Source organism: Olea europaea, unplaced genomic scaffold (genome assembly GCF_002742605.1).
Source record: "Olea europaea var. sylvestris unplaced genomic scaffold, O_europaea_v1 scaffold224, whole genome shotgun sequence".
NCBI classification, from domain to species: Eukaryota; Viridiplantae; Streptophyta; class Magnoliopsida; order Lamiales; family Oleaceae; genus Olea; species Olea europaea.
This window is the reverse complement of record NW_019240442.1, coordinates 58,433-83,554: the sequence shown is the minus strand read 5'-3', so window position 1 is coordinate 83,554 and position 25,122 is coordinate 58,433. Positions and strand designations below refer to the sequence as shown.

General features: G+C 33.5%; 1 protein-coding gene and 2 non-coding genes across 8 annotated transcripts; all 3 read right to left on the bottom strand.

Annotated features, from left to right (window-relative positions):
- Nucleotides 1-1,341: 1,341 nt before the first annotated feature.
- TRNAR-UCU lies at nt 1,342-1,414 on the bottom strand. Its single transcript has one exon. It is a non-coding gene; the product is annotated as a tRNA-Arg (tRNA).
- An 840-nt stretch (nt 1,415-2,254) lies between these two features.
- On the bottom strand, nt 2,255-24,396 carry LOC111381019 (mRNA cap guanine-N7 methyltransferase 2). 6 transcript variants are annotated; one of them, XR_002700269.1, is made up of 12 exons: nt 21,228-21,401; nt 21,040-21,118; nt 20,726-20,820; nt 20,054-20,125; nt 19,854-19,963; nt 18,655-18,777; nt 18,464-18,556; nt 17,717-17,785; nt 16,144-16,232; nt 15,954-16,051; nt 12,223-12,431; nt 11,819-11,940 (listed from the first exon to the last, which is right to left on the bottom strand). XR_002700269.1 is itself a non-coding variant. In XM_023004712.1 (11 exons), exons 1-11 carry the CDS (start codon nt 21,336-21,338, stop codon nt 2,490-2,492), a joined length of 1,080 nt encoding a protein of 359 aa, XP_022860480.1. In that variant the 5' UTR covers nt 21,339-21,401; the 3' UTR covers nt 2,255-2,489. The 6 variants fall into 6 exon arrangements, 5 of the variants coding, with proteins under 5 accessions (XP_022860480.1, XP_022860484.1, XP_022860479.1 ...); XM_023004712.1 differs by lacking the exons at nt 11,819-11,940; nt 12,223-12,431; nt 15,954-16,051; nt 16,144-16,232 and adding exons at nt 2,255-2,630; nt 6,315-6,412; nt 6,505-6,593; XM_023004716.1 differs by lacking the exons at nt 11,819-11,940; nt 12,223-12,431; nt 15,954-16,051; nt 16,144-16,232 and adding exons at nt 2,547-2,630; nt 6,237-6,412; nt 6,505-6,593 and having other exon boundaries at nt 21,228-21,402.
- Nucleotides 10,629-10,701, bottom strand: TRNAR-UCU. Its single transcript has one exon. It is a non-coding gene; the product is annotated as a tRNA-Arg (tRNA).
- Nucleotides 24,397-25,122: the final 726 nt, after the last annotated feature.

Below are 25,122 nucleotides of genomic sequence, written 5' to 3'. Positions count from 1 at the left end.
CAAGGCAGGGATGGTGGGGGACTCCCAAGTGTACGGAAAAAGTTAGAATTTTATCACACGTGAATATGCATTAATACAATATTTATTCTCTTCAAGCTTCCAATTTTCATTTGTTAACCAGAATAAGCTGGCTATAAAAACACTTTTTTCTTTGCTACAATTTGCATGCATAAAAGCTTACAACTTCCCCTTCAATGGCATCATCTTCTTCATCGAATGAAAGTCCTCTCTTCCGTACTAAACCCAGTTACTTCAAGATGAAGAAATGGCTCGAGGACGAACCCATTTTCGACGAGGAAAATATCCACCAATATTTCATTTTCACACAAGAAATGACCGGTTACTTTTTAAAATCAATCAGGCATAAAAATCGTATTATGCTGCAAGTAAAAGGCGAAATTCCGTTTTCTTTGTTTGATCTTGATACTGGAAAGACCCACCTACTGGTTCTCCAACTGGATATATTATCTAAATTTGTAGGGTTTATTCAAACATGGGTTTATTTCTGTCAAGAGAGAGGTTTCAAAGGGAAAGGGAAATAATGTATTGGAATGTTCGTTGATGAAGAGAAGATTGACATTTGTGAAGGTGTGGTTCCAACGTATTTTCAATGTTTTCATCACATTAATATGCCTCATCCACCATACACAAATCCGTTCTTGGTAGGGTGGATTATACAGTATAAATAATATTAGAAAAATAAAATCCATGTTAATAAAAGTTGAAAAAATATGTGGTTGAAAAATTGTAAGTCTCGTTAAATGTGTGGTTGAAAATGAATTTGAGAAAAAATGAGAGTCAAATTTGGTCTTAATTATTAATTTATGGTAAAAAACTTGTGTTAAATGAACCAATTAAGACAAACAATGGGAATAAGTCACATGCTATATATTATTCTCCCTTAACATTTTTTGGACAAGTTTAGTGGATTAAAAGATAGAAAAAGAGAAATGTGAGAAGACAGTGTATTTTGTGTATGCAAGTTATATTAATGTTTAAATAACAATTTTTACTTATATAGAAATTTTTTCTTCTCTAACCGTTATAGATTTTCCATATATTGATAAATAATCGTAAAATTATCACACGCCAATAAATAATGTGCATGCATCAACTTTTGACAAATAAATAGATAAACTCAATTTATAATACGTGAAAGTGCGTGTTGAAAACTTGTTTCTTGACTTTAACATGAATGAAAATGATCTCGACTCTTTTTAAGTTAGCACATAATTTTATTGTAGGCAAGGCAAAAAAAAAAAGGATGAGAATGATAATAAAAAATAAATCTATTACACGTAACTTGAATCCAAAATAGTAATACAAAAAAATCTCTAACTGCACGCCCAGTGGGACTCGAACCCACAATCGCCTGATTAGAAGTCAGACGCCTTATCCATTAGGCCATGGGCGCCTCCTCGTTAAGTGAATTACACACAGTTATATATTATTTAATTGATTTGGATTCAAATCCCATTATTCATTTGATTTGATTGAGCATGTTGAGACTGGGCTTACAAAGAAAAAGCCCATGCGCTTGGATGGCTTTTCTTTTTTAAGCTCTTGATAGTGTCCAAATTACAGAATCTTCTGAGTTTAATTGAAGATTTCAAATAAAGTCAAATTTTTTAACAATTCTTCCAAAAAAAAAAAAATTCTAATTGTAACCTAATTCTTTGTGAAATTAAATATTAGTATTTTTGTTAATAATTTTTGGGTACGTTTTCTTATATCAACTACTGATTGAGACAAATGCATGATACCGATAGTAATGTAGAGATGAAATTGAAATCTCAATAAATTAGTATGGGCTGGAAGGTAAATAGGTAATTTACTTGGTCAATCCTTTTTGTAAGTTTGTACAAGTGGGATGGGTCAAGCTTATTGCCTCATTTTATTTTATTTTTTCAAATTTATTTGGGGCTCAAAAATAAGCCAGCCTACAATCTGAAATATTGTGTGATCGGTGAAAATCTGATATTCAAACACCTTTTGAGCATATGTTACTCAAGATCAGGCTGAAGAAAGTATTGGACAATTGATTCAACTGTCCCCACATTTACTATATAGGCATATAGCCAGCTACTTTGAGAAATTTTCTTCATAATAACCCACATTCCATTTTTGGTGCATGTTTATATATTTTCTGATATGGGGTTCGATATTTATATTTTGTCATCACTTTTTCAGAATTACTAGCTAAAATAAGAAGACGACGTGAACTAGAACATTTTGCGTTCAAGCAAGCATGAAGAGAACTAACAAACAAAACCCTCATTACACGAAACCCATACATACAGTTTCTTACAGCTTTGATAAATATTAAAAAAGAAAAGAAGCGTAATCTTAGTTTAGTGTACAGTCCAATACTGTGCCAATATGTATGTATCTACAGTGCATTAGCAGATATGAAATGCACCAGACAACAACTATGCTAACTTTTTGCTTCTTTAATCCACATTCCATCCAAAACCCAAATTAGAAACAGATCACAGAGCTTCTGGAAAGCGCAATTCTGCTGGACCGGGACCTAAAATGCCTTTCTGCTCGGTTATCTTCCCCAATCCGAAAGCTGAGTCTGTCTTTCCATTCTTCTCGTCTTCTCTCCAATCAGTCCCTTGCCAACCTCTCTGTGACATCAAAAAAATCCAATTCACAAAAATGAGAGTAAACTCAATCAACTTGCCACTATAAACATGTACACTAACAGCATGTATACCAACAGCATTCTACATTTTTCTATTGATTTAGACTGCTGTCTTATTCTTATAAACTAGATGGCTTCATTAATGCAAACTTTGCAAGCAATTCTCAACTTTGAAGGTAAGTGGACCTGTAATATTCTGATAGCCTCTATGAAATTTAAAATTGAAGTTTCCCCTTTATTTCTGCATGACCAATAATGGACTTACTCCAATCCAGATAAAAAGTTAGGTAGTGAACTTGACCCATGGACTAATGATGGATATCTTTCATGACTTTATCCTGCATTTGGATCTCAATATATTCTGAACAAGGTTGGCAAAATTCAAAGATGCCCACATTTTTCTCTTCACTCACAAGGAAGAGCAAATACAACGCTTTATCATCTCCCATGCCTATCACTTCCTAAAAAACATATTCTGCAAACAGACGTCAATCTATGAGAAATCCGATAAAAATCGAGCTGTGGTTTTGTACCATGTGCTTTCTGGGGTCATTTACTTCCTATCATTAAGATTATACTTCTTGACTTATTGGACATGGATGCAGCTCATTTTAAAGTATTGTTATTGGGATAAATAGGCAATTTCTTTAATGTTAGGGAGGCTGGCGCATCCCGAAGTTCATCACAATTAAACGATCAGTCAGTCAACATAAAGTTAAATATACTATGAAACACGGAAAAACTCATTAGCTCGTTAAATTCAATTAAGCCATGAAAAGATTCCATAAAAATTAAACAAATCCCGTTTCTGTTTACATCAAGCAATATTTGGAGTAACTTCCAATAAAGCAGTGAAAGCAATACATCAAGGTGGATTGACACATTGGAATAGGTGTGCTTGTAAAAAAATTCAAAGTTAAAAATAAAAAAAGAAAAAAAGAACAACTTAAGACATTTTTATGTATTCCAAAACAAATACAGGTCATACAACTGGGGATAAATTGCCTACTCAAAAGTATAAAGAGCAAATTATAGAAACTCCCCATGAAGTAACTAGCTATTTCAAAAACACCTAATCCCTTACCATAAGTTACAAACCTCCCGAGTTTTTTTATTCATAACAATTCCTATCAAGCAAATATATATAGAAATGATTTATTAAGCATCGAGGTTAGCTTATGCTAAGTGACGATGATATGGCACATCAATCCATTAGATGAGAAGTTTATGGTGAGTCTCTAGATTTGAATTAATTTTTTTATCCAACAAAGATTGATGTGTCATGTCATTTGTGCTTGCAGCAGTGCTAGGTAGATCATTTCTCTCTCTCTATATATTTACCAATTTACCCTTTTGTCTATGATATATTTAAAATTATCATTAAAGGACATTAAACTCTTTTTTCTCATGTCTTAAGATTTTTTTTTTCAATATTTTTTATTAGATGGGACGTTGTTTTTATTAAAGTATATGTTTTAATATCAAAATAGGATTAATAGAAATGTGTTTGTTTGTAAATATAATATTAACAAATGAAAACAAATATATGTATTAAGATGACAAACAGAGAAAAAATATGCAATTTAACCACTCAAGTTTCAATAATTTCTAATTTTGATCGATTCGGTTCATTCGCAATCCTATTTTAAGATACTATGAACTAAAAGTCTAAAACATTGTTTCATCTTCTCCACAAAAATGCTAAACATGTTCCATGCATTTAGTTTGAAAAAGGAACAATAGGGTTGAGATGACACCTTTTTATAGTAAACTTGATCTTGTGAAATTTTCTTTGTTTGGTTTCCATTTTCTACTTGGGTTGGATACATGAACACTTTTTCCATTCCATTCAACTTGAACGCTCTCCTTTGCAGGGTCCAAGGAAGTTAAATCTTTTAACTGTATCACAGCATGCAATTATAAATTCTTTCAATTTCTAACTCATTCCACTTGACACATGCTCTTGTGAACGGAAGATCCTTCATATTTATTTAATAGATATCCCAACTATTTGAATCATCTCTCTTTTTCTCTTAATTTATCTTCAATTGGAATGACCTCCACTTGGTGGCATATATAATCATTTTTTAGTTGATCAATTCTAACATAGCTACATATCCATCTTAATAACCTCGTATCATTTATATTTATCTCATTGACCTTTTAGCTCTTTAATGGCCCAACATATAGTACCATAAGGCATAGTCAATTTAATAGTCACTCTACAAAATTCTACTTTTGGCTTGGTAGGTTTTCTTACCATATAGTATCTCTAGTACTTCTCAATTTCATCCAACCCATTAGAATCTTATGCCCTACTTCACACCCAATCCCTATTTCCTCATTAATAGTTAACCTTTAGTACTTTTTACAATTATCCTCTTGGATAAAATGATCTATTTTAAATTGAGAACAGCCCCTATTCACACTTCGACTAAAAGGACATTACACATATTCTGTTCTAACTCCTAACATGAAACCCTCAGATTCCAAAATAGTCATGTATAGTTAAAGAACTTACAATTTATGTCTTTGCAATTAAAACTAAATTATCAGCAAGTAACTGATACCAACTACAAAATATAGGAATTATGATGATATACATGGACCCAAATTCAATTCTTTCCACATCCTCTAGTTTATTGTCCATAGCTCTAACACATTTCTATTAAAGCAGCTCCTTAATAATTACAGACTTGATAATATTTCTACAGAACCCTCGTATGTTACAGAAAACAACTTCAAAACCGTGCGATACACCATGGAAATCATCACCAATAACAAACACGTCACAGAAACTGCTTGAAACCTTCAGCTTCCCAACCCCAAAAAGCAATGTCACCTACAGAACCTCTTAAACCTGCTTCACTTCTCACTTTTACCTTCCTTTCATATTCTAGAAGCTCATCTAATCTTAGACTAGGAATTTATATAGATCATTTAAAGAAACGAAATCTAACAAAAATTAGCTAATGTTTTTTTAATAATCTTTGCATTGAAGAATCAACCATACAAAATCCTTTCTAATATGTTAGAATCTGATAGTCATCTTGTCATTTTTATTTACTCACCAGATTTCTCCCTGCCCAATGAAGACAGGATTGTTTTTATGTCTAACAGCTATTACCTTCAACCATGATGCGAAAGCAATTTGGGTTTCTTTCGATGTCTCTGCAACTACTAGTTTTCCTAATTCCACTACTTAAGTCTCAATACATCGCTAGGCAAGGACCATCCGTCACATTGTCGTGGTAAACATCACCGTTAGTTAAAAGAGATTTTGTAACGATCTCACTTTATTTTCCTTCTAAAGTTCTGTATAGTGTGGCATCTACTTTAAAAGCATAACTTTAAGACCCATAATAAGTAGGGTATATATTTTTGGCTCCAATGGGTGCACCATGGTATAACTTTCATGGTGCTTCAAAAGACAATGAAGTAGCCAAATGTCCACCACAGCATGACATTAAGACATTATTAGTCGGATTCATTGTTTTTATGAGTTAAAACTTTGCTGCTACAGAAGTTAGACTGCAGCTACTTTAAGATGATAATATTTTGGTTATGAAGCACATTGAATAAACTACACCTGTCAGTTACGAAATCTATTGTGCCTAAAACAACGGCCCTTTCTCATGATACCCTTTGTATTTTTACGAGCACTTGCCTCATCATGATTGTAGCTCCCATCTTCCAACACTGGCGTGGAGAGAGGAGGGGCAATATCTGGATCTGGCTTTTGAAAAATGAATGTGGTGTATAGACCTGCAGAAGAATTCAGAAAGAAACACGTGTAACTTTAAAAAATAGGCAAGAGTTTAATTCTAATGTAATGAGACGTGTAGTAAATGAATCACCTAAAACATCATATGATCTGGGAAGAAGTCTCCCTCTAGGATCAACAAGGTTGGGACCAGCATCCATCAACATACCTGCAAATTGTGCTCTTAAGAGCCAAGGGATATTAACAAAAGTCAGATTTTCCCTTTGAAATAATGTATCAGCAGCTAATCATAAATGATGATCATCTGCTTTAAGTACTACACTTTCAATAACTGTATTATATTTTCAGTGCTTAGAAGCTACCCAGAAATTCAAATTCAATAATATAAGGAAAGAATCCATGAAATTTGCAGCTATATTTAACCTTCTTCCAAAAAAAATTTACGGACGGTATCATTTTGCTACACAAACAAGCTTCAAGAAAAAGAGACAACCCTGTCCATACTAGAGTTTAGATTCAGAAATCTGGAATTCCCTCTCCAACTAGTCATAGCCATCTTTGGGTGAGAATGACAATCTAGAAGGGGAGATTATGTACTGAAAAAAACTGGCAGACCAAGCTTTGGGAACACATATCTATTTTAAAAACAGTATTTGAAGTAAAATATGAAATCAAGCACACATCTGAAGAAAAAGTAAAGTTCGGCAGTTTTTTCTTTAATTTTTCGTTTATGTAAAAAAGATTCCAATTTATGATAGTATAGAAAGTGGAAACAGGTAACATCTATCCGTTACGACTTCCTTTGACGTTATTTAGCAGAACACTTAGTGTGTATACCAAAAAATTTTACTAAGCACAATTTACAGTATAAAATAACAAATTTGTATAGTTTAAAACCATGATGCACCCATATGTTCCTAACAATTAATAGATTACTGTGAAAACATCCACGTTCCATTACGTGTCAAAACACTGGGAGAACAATAGCAACTCTTGATTACCTTCAACAAATAAAAAATTTGATAGTAACTCAAACAATATCAATGAAGTGTTTCTTGAGCCACTAGGGCTCTAGAGAAAAAAGTAATAAAAATAAAAAATAAAAAATAAAAAATAAAAAGAAGAAGAAGAAGAAAGAAGCTAAGTACCATGATTTAAAATTGAACTCAATACCAAGTAGCTAACGTAGACAGGTTGATTAACGGGCAGCCTCTTACTAGATGGCCAATTAACCGACCACATCTTAACAGACGCGAACACTTCTTAACGGGCAATCACTATGCCTTTCAATAAGTGATCCTTTAACATACATTTTGCTTGGTATACATTCATGGTTGACATTTTTTTATTTTTTATTTTTTTTGACATTGTGTGATGTGACACACAATTTTTTCGTTGATTTTAACAACACTTAAATAATCAACGATATCGATTTTTACACCTCACGCAATGTTAATCATGATGTACACAAAGAATGTACAAGAAGAATAATTCTTTTGTTTTACCTAACTCACTATATGATGCAGACTTATTTTTAAAAAATTCATAGGGGAAATTCCCTAATACGTCCAATAATTTATACAATTTCATCGATATATGTTAAAATAAGCCAACATAACATTTAACAATTATAAACGAAACCCAAACTCACGTAACTCAAGAAAGTATTGACTTCTAATAACAGTCCACGAGATGCTTATATTGAGTTTTGAGGATAAATTAAATAAATAGGAATTAAGAAGATTTAGTGTTGAAGGAGATGAATATATGGGAAATAAAAGAGTCATTCATTTGTTTGAAATTTGAGTTTATTATGATATATCAATTTTCTTTTTGCAATTGAAAGGTTATTCATATCTTTTAATTTTAACTTATTTTTAGTAGTTTTTAAATCTTAACAAGGATATGAAATCTTTTATTTGGGATACTGGTGTTCGTAAATGTGAAGACGTTGGTAGTGGCAAGCAACTGTGGTGCAAGCAGATAGTGAGGGCAATGGTGTTTAGATGGGAATTGGGGCATTGATTTTTATGGTGGTATGTGTGATTTTTAGTTGTGGTGGAGCCGAATTATGGTGGTGGTGATGGCAATGGTGCAGCTTGGGTAGCAGTGGCACATATCGATTTTAATGACAATGGTGATGGTTTATGGTGGTGGTAATAGTAGCAAAAATGGTGGTGATGGCGAGGGATTTGTAGATTGAGGTGGAGGTGGTGGCGGAAAAAACTAACGAAATGTGGCTAATGTGTAGCACGATCATAAAGTCATAATTTATTACATGTGTAACATGAGCATGGCTACACGTGTAACACATTGTGTTGCCACGTGTTACCAAAAAACAGCAATCTGAGGTGTAATTTCATTTTAGGTTATTCGTGAACAATCCTTCTTGTCGTACCGAATAATGGTTCACAGAACCATTACATAACACACACATGGAGGGTAGATGGGGTGAGTATTTTTTACTCACATGTGGGCCCCAAGTGAGTGTTGTGTAATGGTAATGTGAACCATAAGTTGTACAAACGGACTTATTAATTTGTGAAAGTAACACTTTATTTTCTCTAGATTTATGATAGTCCATGCAGAAATCCATCCGATTTAATAGGTTTCATTAAAATATTTCTATACTTTTAATGGAGATTCAAACTTGATATATTGTAATCATTACGAGTAACTCACAAGCAAGACATCCTAATGTGTAAATGCATAAATGCATGCGTTCGCCCCCAGGGCACATCTCCAAGTGGTAAAAGAGGAGGGTGGAGAATTCCAGCTTTGCTTGAGGCTGCTGCGTTAAGTGTTCGAATCCTGAAATATGGATTTGGCTCTTGAGTAAGTGCAAGTGTACAAGCAGCCTTCCACCCTGTATCCTTATAGGTATAACTTGCGATTTACCTCCCTCACGATTCTCCAAGGCAGGGATGGTGGGGGACTCCCAAGTGTACGGAAAAAGTTAGAATTTTATCACACGTGAATATGCATTAATACAATATTTATTCTCTTCAAGCTTCCAATTTTCATTTGTTAACCAGAATAAGCTGGCTATAAAAACACTTTTTTCTTTGCTACAATTTGCATGCATAAAAGCTTACAACTTCCCCTTCAATGGCATCATCTTCTTCATCGAATGAAAGTCCTCTCTTCCGTACTAAACCCAGTTACTTCAAGATGAAGAAATGGCTCGAGGACGAACCCATTTTCGACGAGGAAAATATCCACCAATATTTCATTTTCACACAAGAAATGACCGGTTACTTTTTAAAATCAATCAGGCATAAAAATCGTATTATGCTGCAAGTAAAAGGCGAAATTCCGTTTTCTTTGTTTGATCTTGATACTGGAAAGACCCACCTACTGGTTCTCCAACTGGATATATTATCTAAATTTGTAGGGTTTATTCAAACATGGGTTTATTTCTGTCAAGAGAGAGGTTTCAAAGGGAAAGGGAAAGGGAAATAATGTATTGGAATGTTCGTTGATGAAGAGAAGATTGACATTTGTGAAGGTGTGGTTCCAACGTATTTTCAATGTTTTCATCACATTAATATGCCTCATCCACCATACACAAATCCGTTCTTGGTAGGGTGGATTATACAGTATAAATAATATTAGAAAAATAAAATCCATGTTAATAAAAGTTGAAAAAATATGTGGTTGAAAAATTGTAAGTCTCGTTAAATGTGTGGTTGAAAATGAATTTGAGAAAAAATGAGAGTCAAATTTGGTCTTAATTATTAATTTATGGTAAAAAACTTGTGTTAAATGAACCAATTAAGACAAACAATGGGAATAAGTCACATGCTATATATTATTCTCCCTTAACATTTTTTGGACAAGTTTAGTGGATTAAAAGATAGAAAAAGAGAAATGTGAGAAGACAGTGTATTTTGTGTATGCAAGTTATATTAATGTTTAAATAACAATTTTTACTTATATAGAAATTTTTTCTTCTCTAACCGTTATAGATTTTCCATATATTGATAAATAATCGTAAAATTATCACACGCCAATAAATAATGTGCATGCATCAACTTTTGACAAATAAATAGATAAACTCAATTTATAATACGTGAAAGTGCGTGTTGAAAACTTGTTTCTTGACTTTAACATGAATGAAAATGATCTCGACTCTTTTTAAGTTAGCACATAATTTTATTGTAGGCAAGGAAAAAAAAGGATGAGAATGATAATAAAAAATAAATCTATTACACGTAACTTGAATCCAAAATAGTAATACAAAAAATTCTTTAAATGCACGCCCAGTGGGACTCGAACCCACAATCGCCTGATTAGAAGTCAGACGCCTTATCCATTAGGCCATGGGCGCCTCCCTGTGAAGTGAATTACACATTACTATATATTATTTGATTGATTTGGATTCAAATCTCATTATTCATTTGATTTGATTGAGCATGTTGAGACTGGGCTTACAAAGAAAAAGCCCATGCGCTTGGGTGGCTTTTCTTTTTTAAGCTATTGATAGTGTCCAAATTACAGAATCTTCTGAGAGTTTAATTGAAGATTTAAAGTAAAGTCAAATTTTTTAACAATTTTTCCCAAAAAAAAAAAAAAAAAATTCTAATTGTAACCTAATTCTTTGTGAAATTAAATATTAGTATTTTCGTTAATAATTTTTGGGTACATTTTCTTATATCAACTACTGATTGGGACAAATGCGTGATACCGATAGTAATGTAGAGATGAAATTGAAATCTCAATAAATTAGTATGGGCTGGAAGGTAAATGGGTAATTCACTTGGTCAATCCTTTTTGTAAGTTTGTACAAGTGGGATGGGTCAAGCTTATTGCCTCATTTGATTTTATTTTTTCAAATTTATTTGGGGCTCAAAAATAAGCCAGCCTATAATCTGAAATATTGTGTGATCGGTGAAAATTTGATATTCAAACACCTTTTGAGCATATGTTACTCAAGATCAGGCTGAAGAAAGTATTGGACAATTGATTCAACTGTCCCCACATTTACCATATAGGCATATAGCCAGCTATTTGGAGAAATTTTCTTCATAATAACCCACATTCCATTTTTGGTGCATGTTTATATATTTTCTGATATGGGTTTCGATGTTTATATTTTCTCATAACTTTTTCAGAATTACTAGCTAAAATAAGAAGACGACATGAACTAGAACATTTTACGTTCAAGCAAGCATGAAGAGTTTAGTGCATCGAGAAACTAACAAACAAAACCCTCATTACACGAAACCCATACATACAGTTTCTTACAGCGTTGATAAATATTAAAAAAGAAAAGAAGCGAAATCTTAGTTTAGTGTACAGTCCAATACTGTGCCAATATGTATGTATCTACAGTGCATTAGCAGATATGAAATGCACCAGACAACAACTATGCTAACTTTTTGCGTCTTTAATCCACATTTCATCCAAAACCCAAATTAGAAACAGATCACAGAGCTTCTGGAAAGCGCAATTCTGCTGGACCGGGACCTAAAATGCCTTTTTGCTCGGTTATCTTCCCCAATCCGAAAGCTGAGTCTGTCTTTCCATTCTTCTCGTCTTCTCTCCAATCAGTCCCTTGCCAACCTCTCTGTGACATCAAAAAAATCCAATTCACAAAAATGAGAGTACACTCAATCAACTTGCCACTATAAACATGTACACTAACAGCATATATACTAACAGCATTCTACATTTTTCTATTGATTTAGACTGCTGTCTAATTCCTATAAACTAGATGGCTTCATTAATGCAAACTTTGCAAGCAATTCTCAACTTTGAAGGTAAGTGGACCTGTAATGTTCCGATAGCCTCTATGAAATTTAAAATCGAAGTTTCCCCCTTATTTCTGCATGACCAATAATGGACTTACTCCAATCCAGATAAAAAGTTAGGTAGTGAACTTGACCCATGGACTAATGATAGATATCTTCATGACTTTATCCTGCATTTGGATCTCAATATATTCTGAACAAGGTTGGCAAAATTCAAAGATGCCCACATTTTTCTCTTCACTCACAAGGAAGAGCAAATACAGCGCTTTATCATCTCCCATGCCTATCACTTCCTAAAAAACATATTCTGCAAACAGACGTCAATCTATGAGAAATCTGATAAAAATCGAGCTGTGGTTTTGTATCATATGCTTTCTGGGGTCATTAACTTCCTATCATTAAGATTATACTTCTTGACTTATTGGACATGGATGCAGCTCATTTTAAAGTATTGTTATTGGGATAAATAGGCAATTTCATTAATGTTAGGGAGGCTGGCGCATCCCCAAGTTCATCACAATTAAACGATCAGTCAGTCGACATAAAGTTAAATATACTATGAAACACGGAAAAACTCATTAGCTCGTTAAATTCAATTAAGCCATGAAAAGATTCCATAAAAGTTAAACAAATCCTGTTTCTGTTTACATCAAGCAATATTTGGAGTAACTTCCAATAAAGCAGTGAAAGCAATACATCAAGGTGGATTGACACATTGGAATAGGTGTGCTTGTAAAAAAATTCAAAGTTAAAAAAAAAAAAAAAGAGAGAGAGAAAAAGAACAACTTAATTCTTCATTTTTATGTATTCCAAAACAAATACAGGCCATACAACTGGGGATAAATTGCCTACTCAAAGTATAAAGAGCAAATTATAGAAACTCCCCATGAAGTAACTAGCTATTTCAAAGACAACTCATCCCTTACCAGAAGTTACAAACCTCCCGAGTTTTTTTATTCATAACAATTCCTATCAAGCAAATATATATAGAAATGATTTATTAAGCATCGAGATTAGCTTATGCTAAGTGACGATGATATGGCACATCAATCCATTAGATGAGAAGTTTATGGTGAGTCTCTAGATTTGAATTAATTTTTTTATTCAACAAAGATTGATGTGTCATGTCATTGGTGCTTGCAGCAGTGCTAGGTAGATCATTTCTCTCTGTATATATATTTCCCAATTTGCCCTTTTGTCTTTATGATATATTTAAAATTATAATTAAAGGACATTAAACTCTTTTCTCTCATGTCTTAAGATTTTTTTTTTTTCAATATTTTTTATTAGATGGGACGTTGTTTTTATTAAAGTATATGTTTTAATATCAAAATGGGATTAATAGAAATGTGTATGTTTGTAAATATAATATTAACAAATGAAAACAAATACATGTATTAAGATGACAAACAGAGAATAAGTATGCAATTTAACCACTCAAGTTTCAATAATTTCTAATTTTGATCGATTCGGTTCATTCGCAATCCTATTTTTAGTTACTATGAACTAAAAGTCTAAAACATTGTTTCATCTTCTCCACAAAAATGCTAAACATGTTCCATGCATTTAGTTTGAAAAAGGAACAATAGGGTTGAGATGACACCTTTTTATAGTAAACTTGATCTAGTGAAATTTTCTTTGTTTGGTTTCCATTTTCTAGTAACAAAAATACCAATCAACTTGGGTTGGATACATGAACACTTTTGCCATTCCATTCAACTTGATCGCTCTCTTTTGCAGGGTCCAAGGAAGTTAAATCTTTTAACTGTATCATTGCATGCAATTACAAATTCTTTCAATTTCTAACTCATTCCACTTGACACATGCTCTTGTGAACGGAATATCCTTCATATTTATTTAATAGATATCCTAACTATTTGAATCATCTCTCTTTTTCTCTTAATTTATCTTCAATTGGTATGACCTCTACTTGGTGACATATATAGAGTCTGTTTGGGAGTGATTTTAAGAATTGATTTTTTGACCGTTAGAAAAAATGTGGAGTCCACCTGTGAGAGAAGAAGTCAAATATGACGGCTAGAATAGTGAAATAACGATCAAAAAATCACTCCCAAACAGGCTGATAATCATTTTTTAGTTTATCAATTCTAACATAGCCACATATCCATCTTGATAACCTTGTATCATTTACATTTATCTCATTGACCTTTTAGCTCTTTAATGGCCCAACATATAGTACCATAAGGCATAGTCAATTTAATAGTCGCTCTACAAAATTCTACTTTTGGCTTGGTAGGTTTTCTTACCATATAGTATCTCTTGTACTTCTCAATTTCATCCAAACCATTATAATCTTATGCACTACTTCACACCCAATCCTTATTTCCTCATTAATAGTTACATTTAGTACTTTTTACAATCTTCCTCTTGGATAAAATGATCTATTTTAAACTGAGAACAGCCCCTATTCACACTTCAACTAAAAGGACATTACACATATTCTGTTCTAACTCCTAACATGAAACCCTCATATACCAAAATAGTCATGTATAGTTAAAGAACTTACAATTTATATCTTCCTAGTCTTTGCAATTAAAACTAAATCATCAGCAAATAACTGATACCAACTACAAAATATTGGAATTATGATGTTCAATTCTTTCCACATCCTCTAGTTTATTGTCCATAGCTCTAACACATTTCTATTAAAGCAGCTCCTTAATAATTACAGACTTGATGATATTTCTACAGAACCCTCATATGTTACAGAAAACAACTTCAAAACCGTGCGATACACCATGGAAATCATCACCAATAACAAACACGTCACAGAAACTGCTTGAAACTTTCAGCTTCCCAACCCCAAAAAGCAATGTCACCTACAGAACCTCTTAAACCTGCTTCACTTCTCACTTTTACCTTCCTTTCATATTCTAGAAGCTCATCTAATCTCAGACTAGGAATTTATATAGATCATTTAAAGAAACAAATTCTAACAAAAATTAGCTAATGTTGTTTTAATAATCTTTGCATTGAAGAATCAACCATACAAGATCCTTTCTAATATGTTAGAATCTTATATTCATCTTGTCATTTTTATTTACTCACCAGATTTCTCCCTGCCCAATGAAGACAGGATTAGAATAAGGATGAAATTTGATTTCCTGTCATATCCGTATCACAAGGTTGTTAAAAACAGGGGAATGGATATGGTAATTCCATTCCTTACTGTTATAACAATTCTTATAGACCAAATGCAACATTTGTGGTGGGAAATAAACTAGAGATTAACTTGAGAGCCATTGTTTTTATGTCTAACAGCTTTTACCTTCAACCATGATGCGAAAGCAATTTGGGTTTTTTTCGATGTCTCTGCAACTACTAGTTTTCCTAATTCCACTACTTAAGTCTCAATACATCGCTAGGCAAGGACCATCCGTCACATTGTCGTGGTAAACATCACCGTTAGTTAAAAGAGATTTTGTAATGATCTCACTTTATTTTCCTTCTAAAGTTCTGTATAGTGTGGCATCTACTTTAAAAGCATAACTTTAAGACCCATAATAAGTAGGGTATATATTTTTGGCTCCAATGGGTGCACCATGGTTTAACTTTCATGGTGCTTCAAAAGACAATGAAGTAGCCAAATGTCCACCACAGCATGACACTAAGACATTATTAGTCGGATTCATTGTTTTTATGAGTTAAAACTTTGCTGCTACAGAAGTAAGACTGCAGCTACTTTAAGATGATAATATTTTGGTTATGAAGCACATTGAATAAACTACACCTGTCAGTTACGAAATCTATTGTGCCTAAAACAACGGCCCTTTCTCATGATACCCTTTGTATTTTTACGAGCACTTGCCTCATCATGATTGTAGCTCCCATCTTCCAACACTGGTGTGGAGAGAGGAGGGGCAATATCTGGATCTGGCTTTTGAAAAATGAATGTGGTGTATAGACCTGCAGAAGAATTCAGAAAGAAGCACGTGTAACTTTAAAAAGTTGGCAAGAGTTTAATTCTAATGTAATGAGACGGGTAGTAAATGAATCACCTAAAACATCATATGATCTGGGAAGAAGTCTCCCTCTAGGATCAACAAGGTTGGGACCAGCATCCATCAACATACTTGCAAATTGTGCTCTTAAGAGCCAAGGGATGTTAACAAAAGTCAGATTTTCCCTCTGAAATAATATATCAGCAGCTAATCATAAATGATGATCATCTGCTTTAAGTAACTACACTTTCAATAATTGTATTATACTTTCAGTGCTTAGAAGCTACCCAGAAATTCAAATTCAATAATATAAGGAAAGAATCCATGAAATTTGCAGCTATATTTAACCTTCTTCCAAAAAAAATTTATGGACGGTATCATTTTGCTACACAAACAAGCTTCAAGAAAAAGAGACAACCCTGTCCATACTAGAGTTTAGATTCAGAAATCTGGAATTCCCTCTCCCAACTAGTCATAGCCATCTTTGGGTGAGAATGACAATCTAGAAGGGGAGATTATGTACTGAAAAAACTGGCAGACCAAGCTTTGGGAATACATATCTATTCTGAAAACAGTATTTGAAGTAAATTATGAAATCAAGCACACATCTGAAGAAAAAGTAAAGTTCGGCAGATTTTTTCTTAAATTTTTTTTTTTAATGTAAAAAAGATTCCAATTTATGGACAGTATAGAAAGTGGAAACAGGTAACTACTATCCGTTATGGCTTCCTTTGACATTAATTAGCAGAAAACTTGGTGTGTATACCAAAAAATTTTACTAAGCACAATTTACAGTATAAAATAACAAATTTGTATAGTTTAAAACCATGATGCACCCATATGTTCCTAACAATTAATAGATTACTGTGAAAACATCCACGTTCCATTACGTGTCAAAACACTGGGAGAACAATAGCAACTCTTGATTACCTTCAACAAAATAAAAAATTTGATAGAAACTCAAACAATATCAATGGAGTGTTTCTTGAGCCACTAGGGCTCTAGAGAAAAAAGTAATATCTGACACAATACTAAGGGTTTTTTGAGCCCCATTATTTGGAAAAATAGATTTTATGATAGTAATTTTTTAGAGAATGTGCGGTTAAAAAGTAACAAAAGTTTTAGGTTTGCGTGTGAATTCTTTTATTGGGAGAATGAGTAGTTGAAATGAGTTCTAAAAAAATGACTTTTTAGAGAATGCGACTCAAACATGGGATAATTCATCAGTAAAGCTGCAGCATAATTGCAAATAAACATCAGTACAATTATTTGTAGATAAAACAACACAGAATGCAATTATTTGGCAGAAATAATTAGCATTCAATGAACGATGCTAATGTAATGGTAGGTCACTCATGGGGACTTTCTGTTTACTCTCTTCTTGGCTATACAATATACTCTTTATAACGTATGTTGAAACTGATCGTAGTGAATTAGTTTGAACTTTACCTTGTGTTTAAGGCCTAGCACATAATAGTTCGATGCAATCCATGATATAAAAATTTTGAAGTACACAACAAAATTATAATAAACAAGGTGTTTGTTTATATTTCAATAACCTGCAAAAGTTATGGGCAATCATAAAAACAGTAAGAGAATATAGATAACAAAGTTGAAAGAAAGCTATTACCTATTATCGTCAAAAAATTCAGTCAAGTTTGTTATCTCCATGTACTCAAGACCAGCCTCTCTAGCCAACCTATGGAAAATAATTACCAATTCTGATAACTGAAATTTAAAATGTCAAAGGAATAACAGGTAGTAAGCATCTCAAATCAAATGCTTATCAATCAAAATATCAGCATTTTGAAGCGACTTGCATCATGCATATCCTATTTCCAAGGAAAAGGAGTGTGTCCACAAAAGTTGGAGTGGCAGTTTACAGTGTAAGATAAAAGGATAATTGTGATGAAACATCGATTATATTCTTGTAATAAAACAAAAAACAAAAAAAAAAAAGATTTTACATTTTCACAAATATATTGATATATAAATGTTCCTAACATTCTCATGCACAAAGATATTAATTAAATCATAGACTCAAGGACTCATTTACTGGTTATTCCCAAGTGTTGATTAGTCATTGTCTTATTAAGCTTCCAAAGGTCAATTAACCTGAATTTGATGGAAACATCTTGCACGACAGACCCAAGAGGGACACAAAATGCAGTAATAGCATCATGCTTGAAGGGAAGCTATTCCCCGTGCTAATATATGGCACTTGATAGGGCAAAACACTAACAAGCTTTGGGCTGCCAAACATACTGGCGAAACACAGGCCCTAATGGTGTAAACACATTCCAAACAACCCCAATAGGATATTAGGATGGAATCATCAAAAAGACACGTGCTTATAATCATAATAGAAAATATTAACCTGAGTAAGCTGGGGAAATGGACTAAGCAATGGGTTTCAGCAGAAATATCACCCGCAAATTTCAACTGGTACTTTTTACCAAAAAAGGGGAACCTGGAAGTCAATTTAACATAATTAGTGACAAACAACCAAATGTCACAAGAAAGTAGTGCAAAGAATTTGAGCCTGAGTATATTAAATTGGTATTATACTTCTCTTCCTCAACTTCAAAAGTGATCATGTAGCTCTCAGATCTGATGCAGTTGGGAACAATGTTGGGCTTCATCCCACTACTTTTGTTGTGGTATGCTTCAACATTTTTCTGGTACTTATTCCTACAATGTTATGCCATTATATGCAAATTTAAATAGGCATAAAAGACTCAGAGACCCTTAAATTTATTTTTGTCAACCAAACATGAGCAAATCTGTGATAGATTACAAGTACATTATTAATCTGCATAAACTAGGAAATTATTATCACATGATAAAGGATCTCGAATGTGAAATATAAAGAGAAATCCTTTCTTTTCTTTAACGTAAGAAAAGGAAGGAAAGAACCCACGTTGCCAGATAACTACTAAGTACTATTGCATAAGCACAACAAGCTGTAAGTCATCTCACGTTCTAGACAAGTAGTCCACGGTTGGAAACAAAGGAACTTCAGAAATGTTTCTTCTTTTTCTTTTCATTTTTTTTTTCTGTTTTTTGTTGAATTTATAGGGGGGGGGGGGGGGGGGGGGGGGGGGGGTTGTGTATGAAGGAGTCATGGATGTTGATGAAGGGAACATCTAGTTTGACTGGAGGACCTAAAGGCTGATCACCAGATAGGATCCATGAATCGCAGAATCTTGTAGCAGGGAACCTCCATTTTTTGTTTACTTCATACGTTCAGCTAGAAGTGTTCAGGAACTAAGAGACTAAAATATTTATGGGAAACACTACCAATTGGACCTTTACAATTCCCTTCATTCCCTTAGTTTCAGAATCGCAAAGTATAGATTAATTGTATGCAAAACCTGTAAAGAGTTCATAGCATGCCTATTAACAACTCACTTCAAAGGAAAAAAACATCTCAGTGGTTGTCACAAGTTCAACTGCAAGCTCCTAATTATAATGATCGCCCACACAAAATTAGGTTGAATCAGCTTGAACTCCAGGGCATCTTTCAGGCCCTAGACAACAAAGCTCTTCCCACTTCATGTATTTTCGATCATTTGTCAACAATTTAAAAAAAAATAGAAACATCTTTAAGATTCCATATATGTTTTTATTAGGTTGACATTCAACAACGATGTAATACAATCCTGCAAGATCTTTAAATAAAGGGAAGACTAATGTCAGGCATGATATATACCAGAAGAATAGTTTTACACATGTAAACAAACATAAATTACTGGCGATTATCATACCATATTGTAGATGAGTCGGGAGTGATGCCAATAAAATAACCTCCTGGTTTCAGCAGCAATGAGACATTGAACAACAGTCTCCTCACTTTCTCCTCGGATTCAAAGCACAGCTACAAGTGGACTTATTATGCATCTACAGTCATACTAGAAGACATAAAATAGCATTTACGTGGCAAAACACTATAGGACATATTTCCTACCGGCAAATGGTGCATACAGAAAGCAATATCAGCCCTATCTTCCCCGTCCTTCAAATGCGGCTCCATATCCTCCTGCAGAAGAAATGTGATGTTCAACCCAGTAAATGACTAACCTTTTTTTTTCTAAAGCAAAACATCAACACAACCTTAGTGGTTATTCAGGCGCCACCAAAAATGCCTAACTTAAAAGTAACAAAATTTCAGGAACATTTAAATTCACAAAATATCTGTAGAACCTCCACACTCATTTAGTGAGCTTAGGAAATCTTCATCCATAATGCTAAGAGGACAACAAGAGATTGCATCCCCTTCTTAGTAGAACTGTCAACAGAAAGCAACTCACCTACTCTTCCTTCGTATCATGAGAAAAGAAAATAAAAATGAAAAAGTAAAGGGAGTATGTCGACATGGGGAAAGAAAGTTAATCCTTCCCACTCCGCTTTCCCCTCCATCGCCCAAGTTGCACCAAAAATATAGATTTAACTCTACATAATCCATCCAAATCATACACGTATATAATACTCACACAAAAATACATATTATTGCAAAAGACATTTCATGGAATTTCAACCAAATCATATTTAAATTAATATGACACTGCATATCAACATCATGAAGAAATACATGAAAATATAAATAAATATCAGTACAGAGATGGATTAGGGGGCTGACAATGCACGGATCAAGCTCAAAGAACTCAGAAGTGTAAGCCTTGCGCTGACTCTCCCATGCTTCTTTCACTTCATTCAATCCAGTTGTTGCCACATCTACACAGAATACATCATTTCAGTATAAATTGTAAGATTATAAAATTTGTAGAGAATAACGAAGTTTATTTTTATAGTGTTGTAATAGGCTTGGACTACTCCTTATATTTTGAGACCAAGTCTTATGCTATACATATTAGGAGATATAAGCCACACACTGTCCCGTACCTTGCAGTGGATCCATCATCACAAAAGTAAGGAAAGAATTAAACAAATTACCAATGCCAATATAGTGACCAATTTGAGCTTCATCCCATTTTTCTTCGTCGGGTACTTTCCCGCAGTACAAATCACACACCTATACATCAAATTTATAACATAATTAAGCACATACGCGCGTTCATAAATTCATGTTCAAAAGATCATAAAATTAAAAGGAAAAAAAATGAAAGAAAAAATGTACGTACAGTAGCGTAAGGGGGAACGAAGACTCTGACGAGGACGGTTTTAGCAAACTCGACGAGTTGGCGGTAAATTGACTCGGTGGGCCGGTGAGCCTGGAACGAGTTCGGCATCATCTTTACTAGTTTACAAGTACCAGGCACTGAAACCTGGGTTTATACTTTGTCACGAGCCCAGCTCTTAATAAAGCCTTCTGTACAGGGCAAATATTCACTGGGATACCCCTCACATGGTTGGTCCTATGCGGGCCCCAATACAATAAAAAATGAGGAAATTACACGTACTGCCTGTTGTTAAATAATAATTCATATAATACTTTCCCACTTTTTTTATCCGATTATTACTGCATTTTATAAAGTAAAAAAGGAAACAACATAAACAACTTATATCCTAAATTGATTATTTTGACAGCTTATATCACTCCATCAAACAAGCCCAGTAAATTTAACATAATCAATGCTTAATATTTCTAAATTAATGTTTTTCCAACAAAAAATCCCCAATTTTAGAGAAAACAATCTTCGATTGCTTATATCACTCCATCAAACAAGCCCGATCAATTTAACACAATCAATGCTTAATATTTCTAAATTAATGTTTTTCCAACAAAAAAATCCCCAATTTTAGAGAAAACAATCTTCGATTGCTTATATCACTCCATCAAACAAGCCCGATCAATTTAACACAATCAGTGTTCAATATTTCCAAATTAATGTTTTACCAACAGAAAATTCCCAATTTCAGAGAGAACCATTTTCGACCAAAATTAAAATCGCAAACCCGGCAATCTAAAAAAATTACAAATCATCCCACACATCACTAACTTTCAAATCTCATATTGTTCAATCCATATTCTGAATATGGAATCAAAGATAGTTGTAAATGAACGTTGAAGACAATGAATATAAAAATCCTTTGAAGGCTTAGAAAATCAAGACCCGAGGAAAGTTTAGTGAGCAGATTTGGAATAACACAGACTTTTCTTGAGCATTTCTAATCAATAATGGCATCCGCTAGTCACCGTACAACAATGGGTTCCAAATTTTGCAGACAGTCGTTGAAGACTAACCAAGAATATTCACATTCGTCGTTTAATTGAGATCAACTTAATATTTTTTTTCCCTTTCAAACTCCATGATTACAAATATGTACGAAATCCACGAATAACGTAATTTGATGAATTATTATTATTATTTTTCATAATTTTTTTTGATGTTGTATATGACATATTACAATTTTTCCTGAATGTATCTATTTGCCATTAGATAATGTACTTACAGATTACATGCACGAATATGTTATGTTCATCTACATTGCATATTACAACAATTTAGATCATTTCACGCATCCCAAAAATAGTGTCTTAATCCGTGTATTAATTCATCCCAGAAGATGATTACTGTTAATGATTCTATATTATCAAATTTATGTTCGTGTCCAAAAATACTGGAAAAATACGTGTGCGTTTTTTGACAATATTCATGGCTTCAAAATTTATGCAAAAGTAAGCATGGAAGGAACAATTTAAATTACTGCCATATACAGGAGATTACACATAACCACATTTTTTGCAGGCATGATTGCGGTCTCTGTCATAAAGTACGCAAAATTCATTATGCAATTGGAGATAAATGCGATGTCTGAAAAATTCAATCATAATAGTTTGACGTCTTAATTCGTCTCTCAACTTTACAAGCATGGATGTGAGAAGATGATCAAAGGATACGAAATGGATTTCGGCCTTGTCCCACGTAGCGTGAGGAGGGAAAGGAAGCTGAGGGCATCGAAAAATGTCGAATTTTATTAGTTATCTATGTTTTTTGGATGGTGCTATTAGTTTTGTCACAACAAGGTCATCTTCATGGTAAAAAAAGAGTCAATATTAGAAAACATAGAGATGTTTTCACCAGTAATTGTTCATTTGTTATTTTGTCAATCAATCTTAAATTAATCTTGAATGTATAAATGAAAATGTATTGACATTGTGTTATGGTTCCTGTTGTAAGGTATGGGGCTTGAATCCTACCTTTGATGTGTTGTTTATATAAACTTGGACTCTCCAACTTTAATAGCTAGCTTTGAGGAATGACTCTTTCAATATCTATATCAATGGTATCAGAATAAACACCACGTCTTTTAGTTGCAATCAAGCGATGCAGATGGTGACTTTGGCATAGCAGTGTTCGTTTGGGACTAGTCTTGGGCTAGTTTAAAGTTAGTCACGAAGTGTGGTAAATTGTTATGATTCCCATTGCAAGGTATGAGATTTGAATCCCACATCGAGAGTCTGAGTGCTTGATGGGTGGTTTATATAGACTCAAACTCTCCAACTTCAATATCTAACTTCAGAGGTATAGTTCTTCCAAAATGTATATCACATTGGTTATGTATTTTGTATGTGAAACTATGATGCTGTTTTATAAATTTAAATGAAGTTAGTTTTACTTGTTGTGTGCCCTTTTTAGTAACCTACTTTTATGTTGAACTTCGAGCTGACAATGCACGGATCAAGCTCAAAGAACTCAGAAGTGTAAGCCTTGCGCTGACTCTCCCATGCTTCTTTCACTTCATTCAATCCAGTTGTTGCCACATCTACACAGAATACATCATTTCAGTATAAATTGTAAGATTATAAAATTTGTAGAGAATAACGAAGTTTATTTTTATAGTGTTGTAATAGGCTTGGACTACTCCTTATATTTTGAGACCAAGACTTACGCTATACATATTAGGAGATATAAGCCACACACTGTCCCGTACCTTGCAGTGGATCCATCATCACAAAAGTAAGGAAAGAATTAAACAAATTACCAATGCCAATATAGTGACCAATTTGAGCTTCATCCCATTTTTCTTCGTCGGGTACTTTCCCGCAGTACAAATCACACACCTAAACATCAAATTTATAACATAATTAAGCACATACGCGCGTTCATAAATTCATGTTCAAAAGATCATAAAATTAAAAGGAAAAAAAATGAAAGAAAAAATGTACGTACAGTAGCGTAAGGGGGAACGAAGACTCTGACGAGGACGGTTTTAGCAAACTCGACGAGTTGGCGGTAAATTGACTCGGTGGGCCGGTGAGCCTGGAACGAGTTCGGCATCATCTTTACTAGTTTACAAGTACCAGGCACTGAAACCTGGGTTTATACTTTGTCACGAGCCCAGCTCTTAATAAAGCCTTCTGTACAGGGCAAATATTCACTGGGATACCCCTTACATGGTTGGTCCTATGCGGGCCCCAATACAATAAAAAATGAGGAAATTACACGTACTGCCTGTTGTTAAATAATAATTCATATAATACTTTCCCACTTTTTTTATCCTATTATTACTGCATTTTATAAAGTAAAAAAGGAAACAACATAAACAACTTATATCCTAAATTGATTATTTTGACAGCTTATATCACTCCATCAAACAAGCCCAGTAAATTTAACATAATCAATGCTTAATATTTCTAAATTAATGTTTTTCCAACAAAAAATCCCCAATTTTAGAGAAAACAATCTTCGATTGCTTATATCACTCCATCAAACAAGCCCGATCAATTTAACACAATCAGTGTTCAATATTTCCAAATTAATGTTTTACCAACAGAAAATTCCCAATTTCAGAGAGAACCATTTTCGACCAAAATTAAAATCGCAAACCCGGCAATCTAAAAAAATTACAAATCATCCCACACATCACTAACTTTCAAATCTCATATTGTTCAATCCATATTCTGAATATGGAATCAAAGATAGTTGTAAATGAACGTTGAAGACAATGAATATAAAAATCCTTTGAAGGCTTAGAAAATCAAGACCCGAGGAAAGTTTAGTGAGCAGATTTGGAATAACACAGACTTTTCTTGAGCATTTCTAATCAATAATGGCATCCGCTAGTCACCGT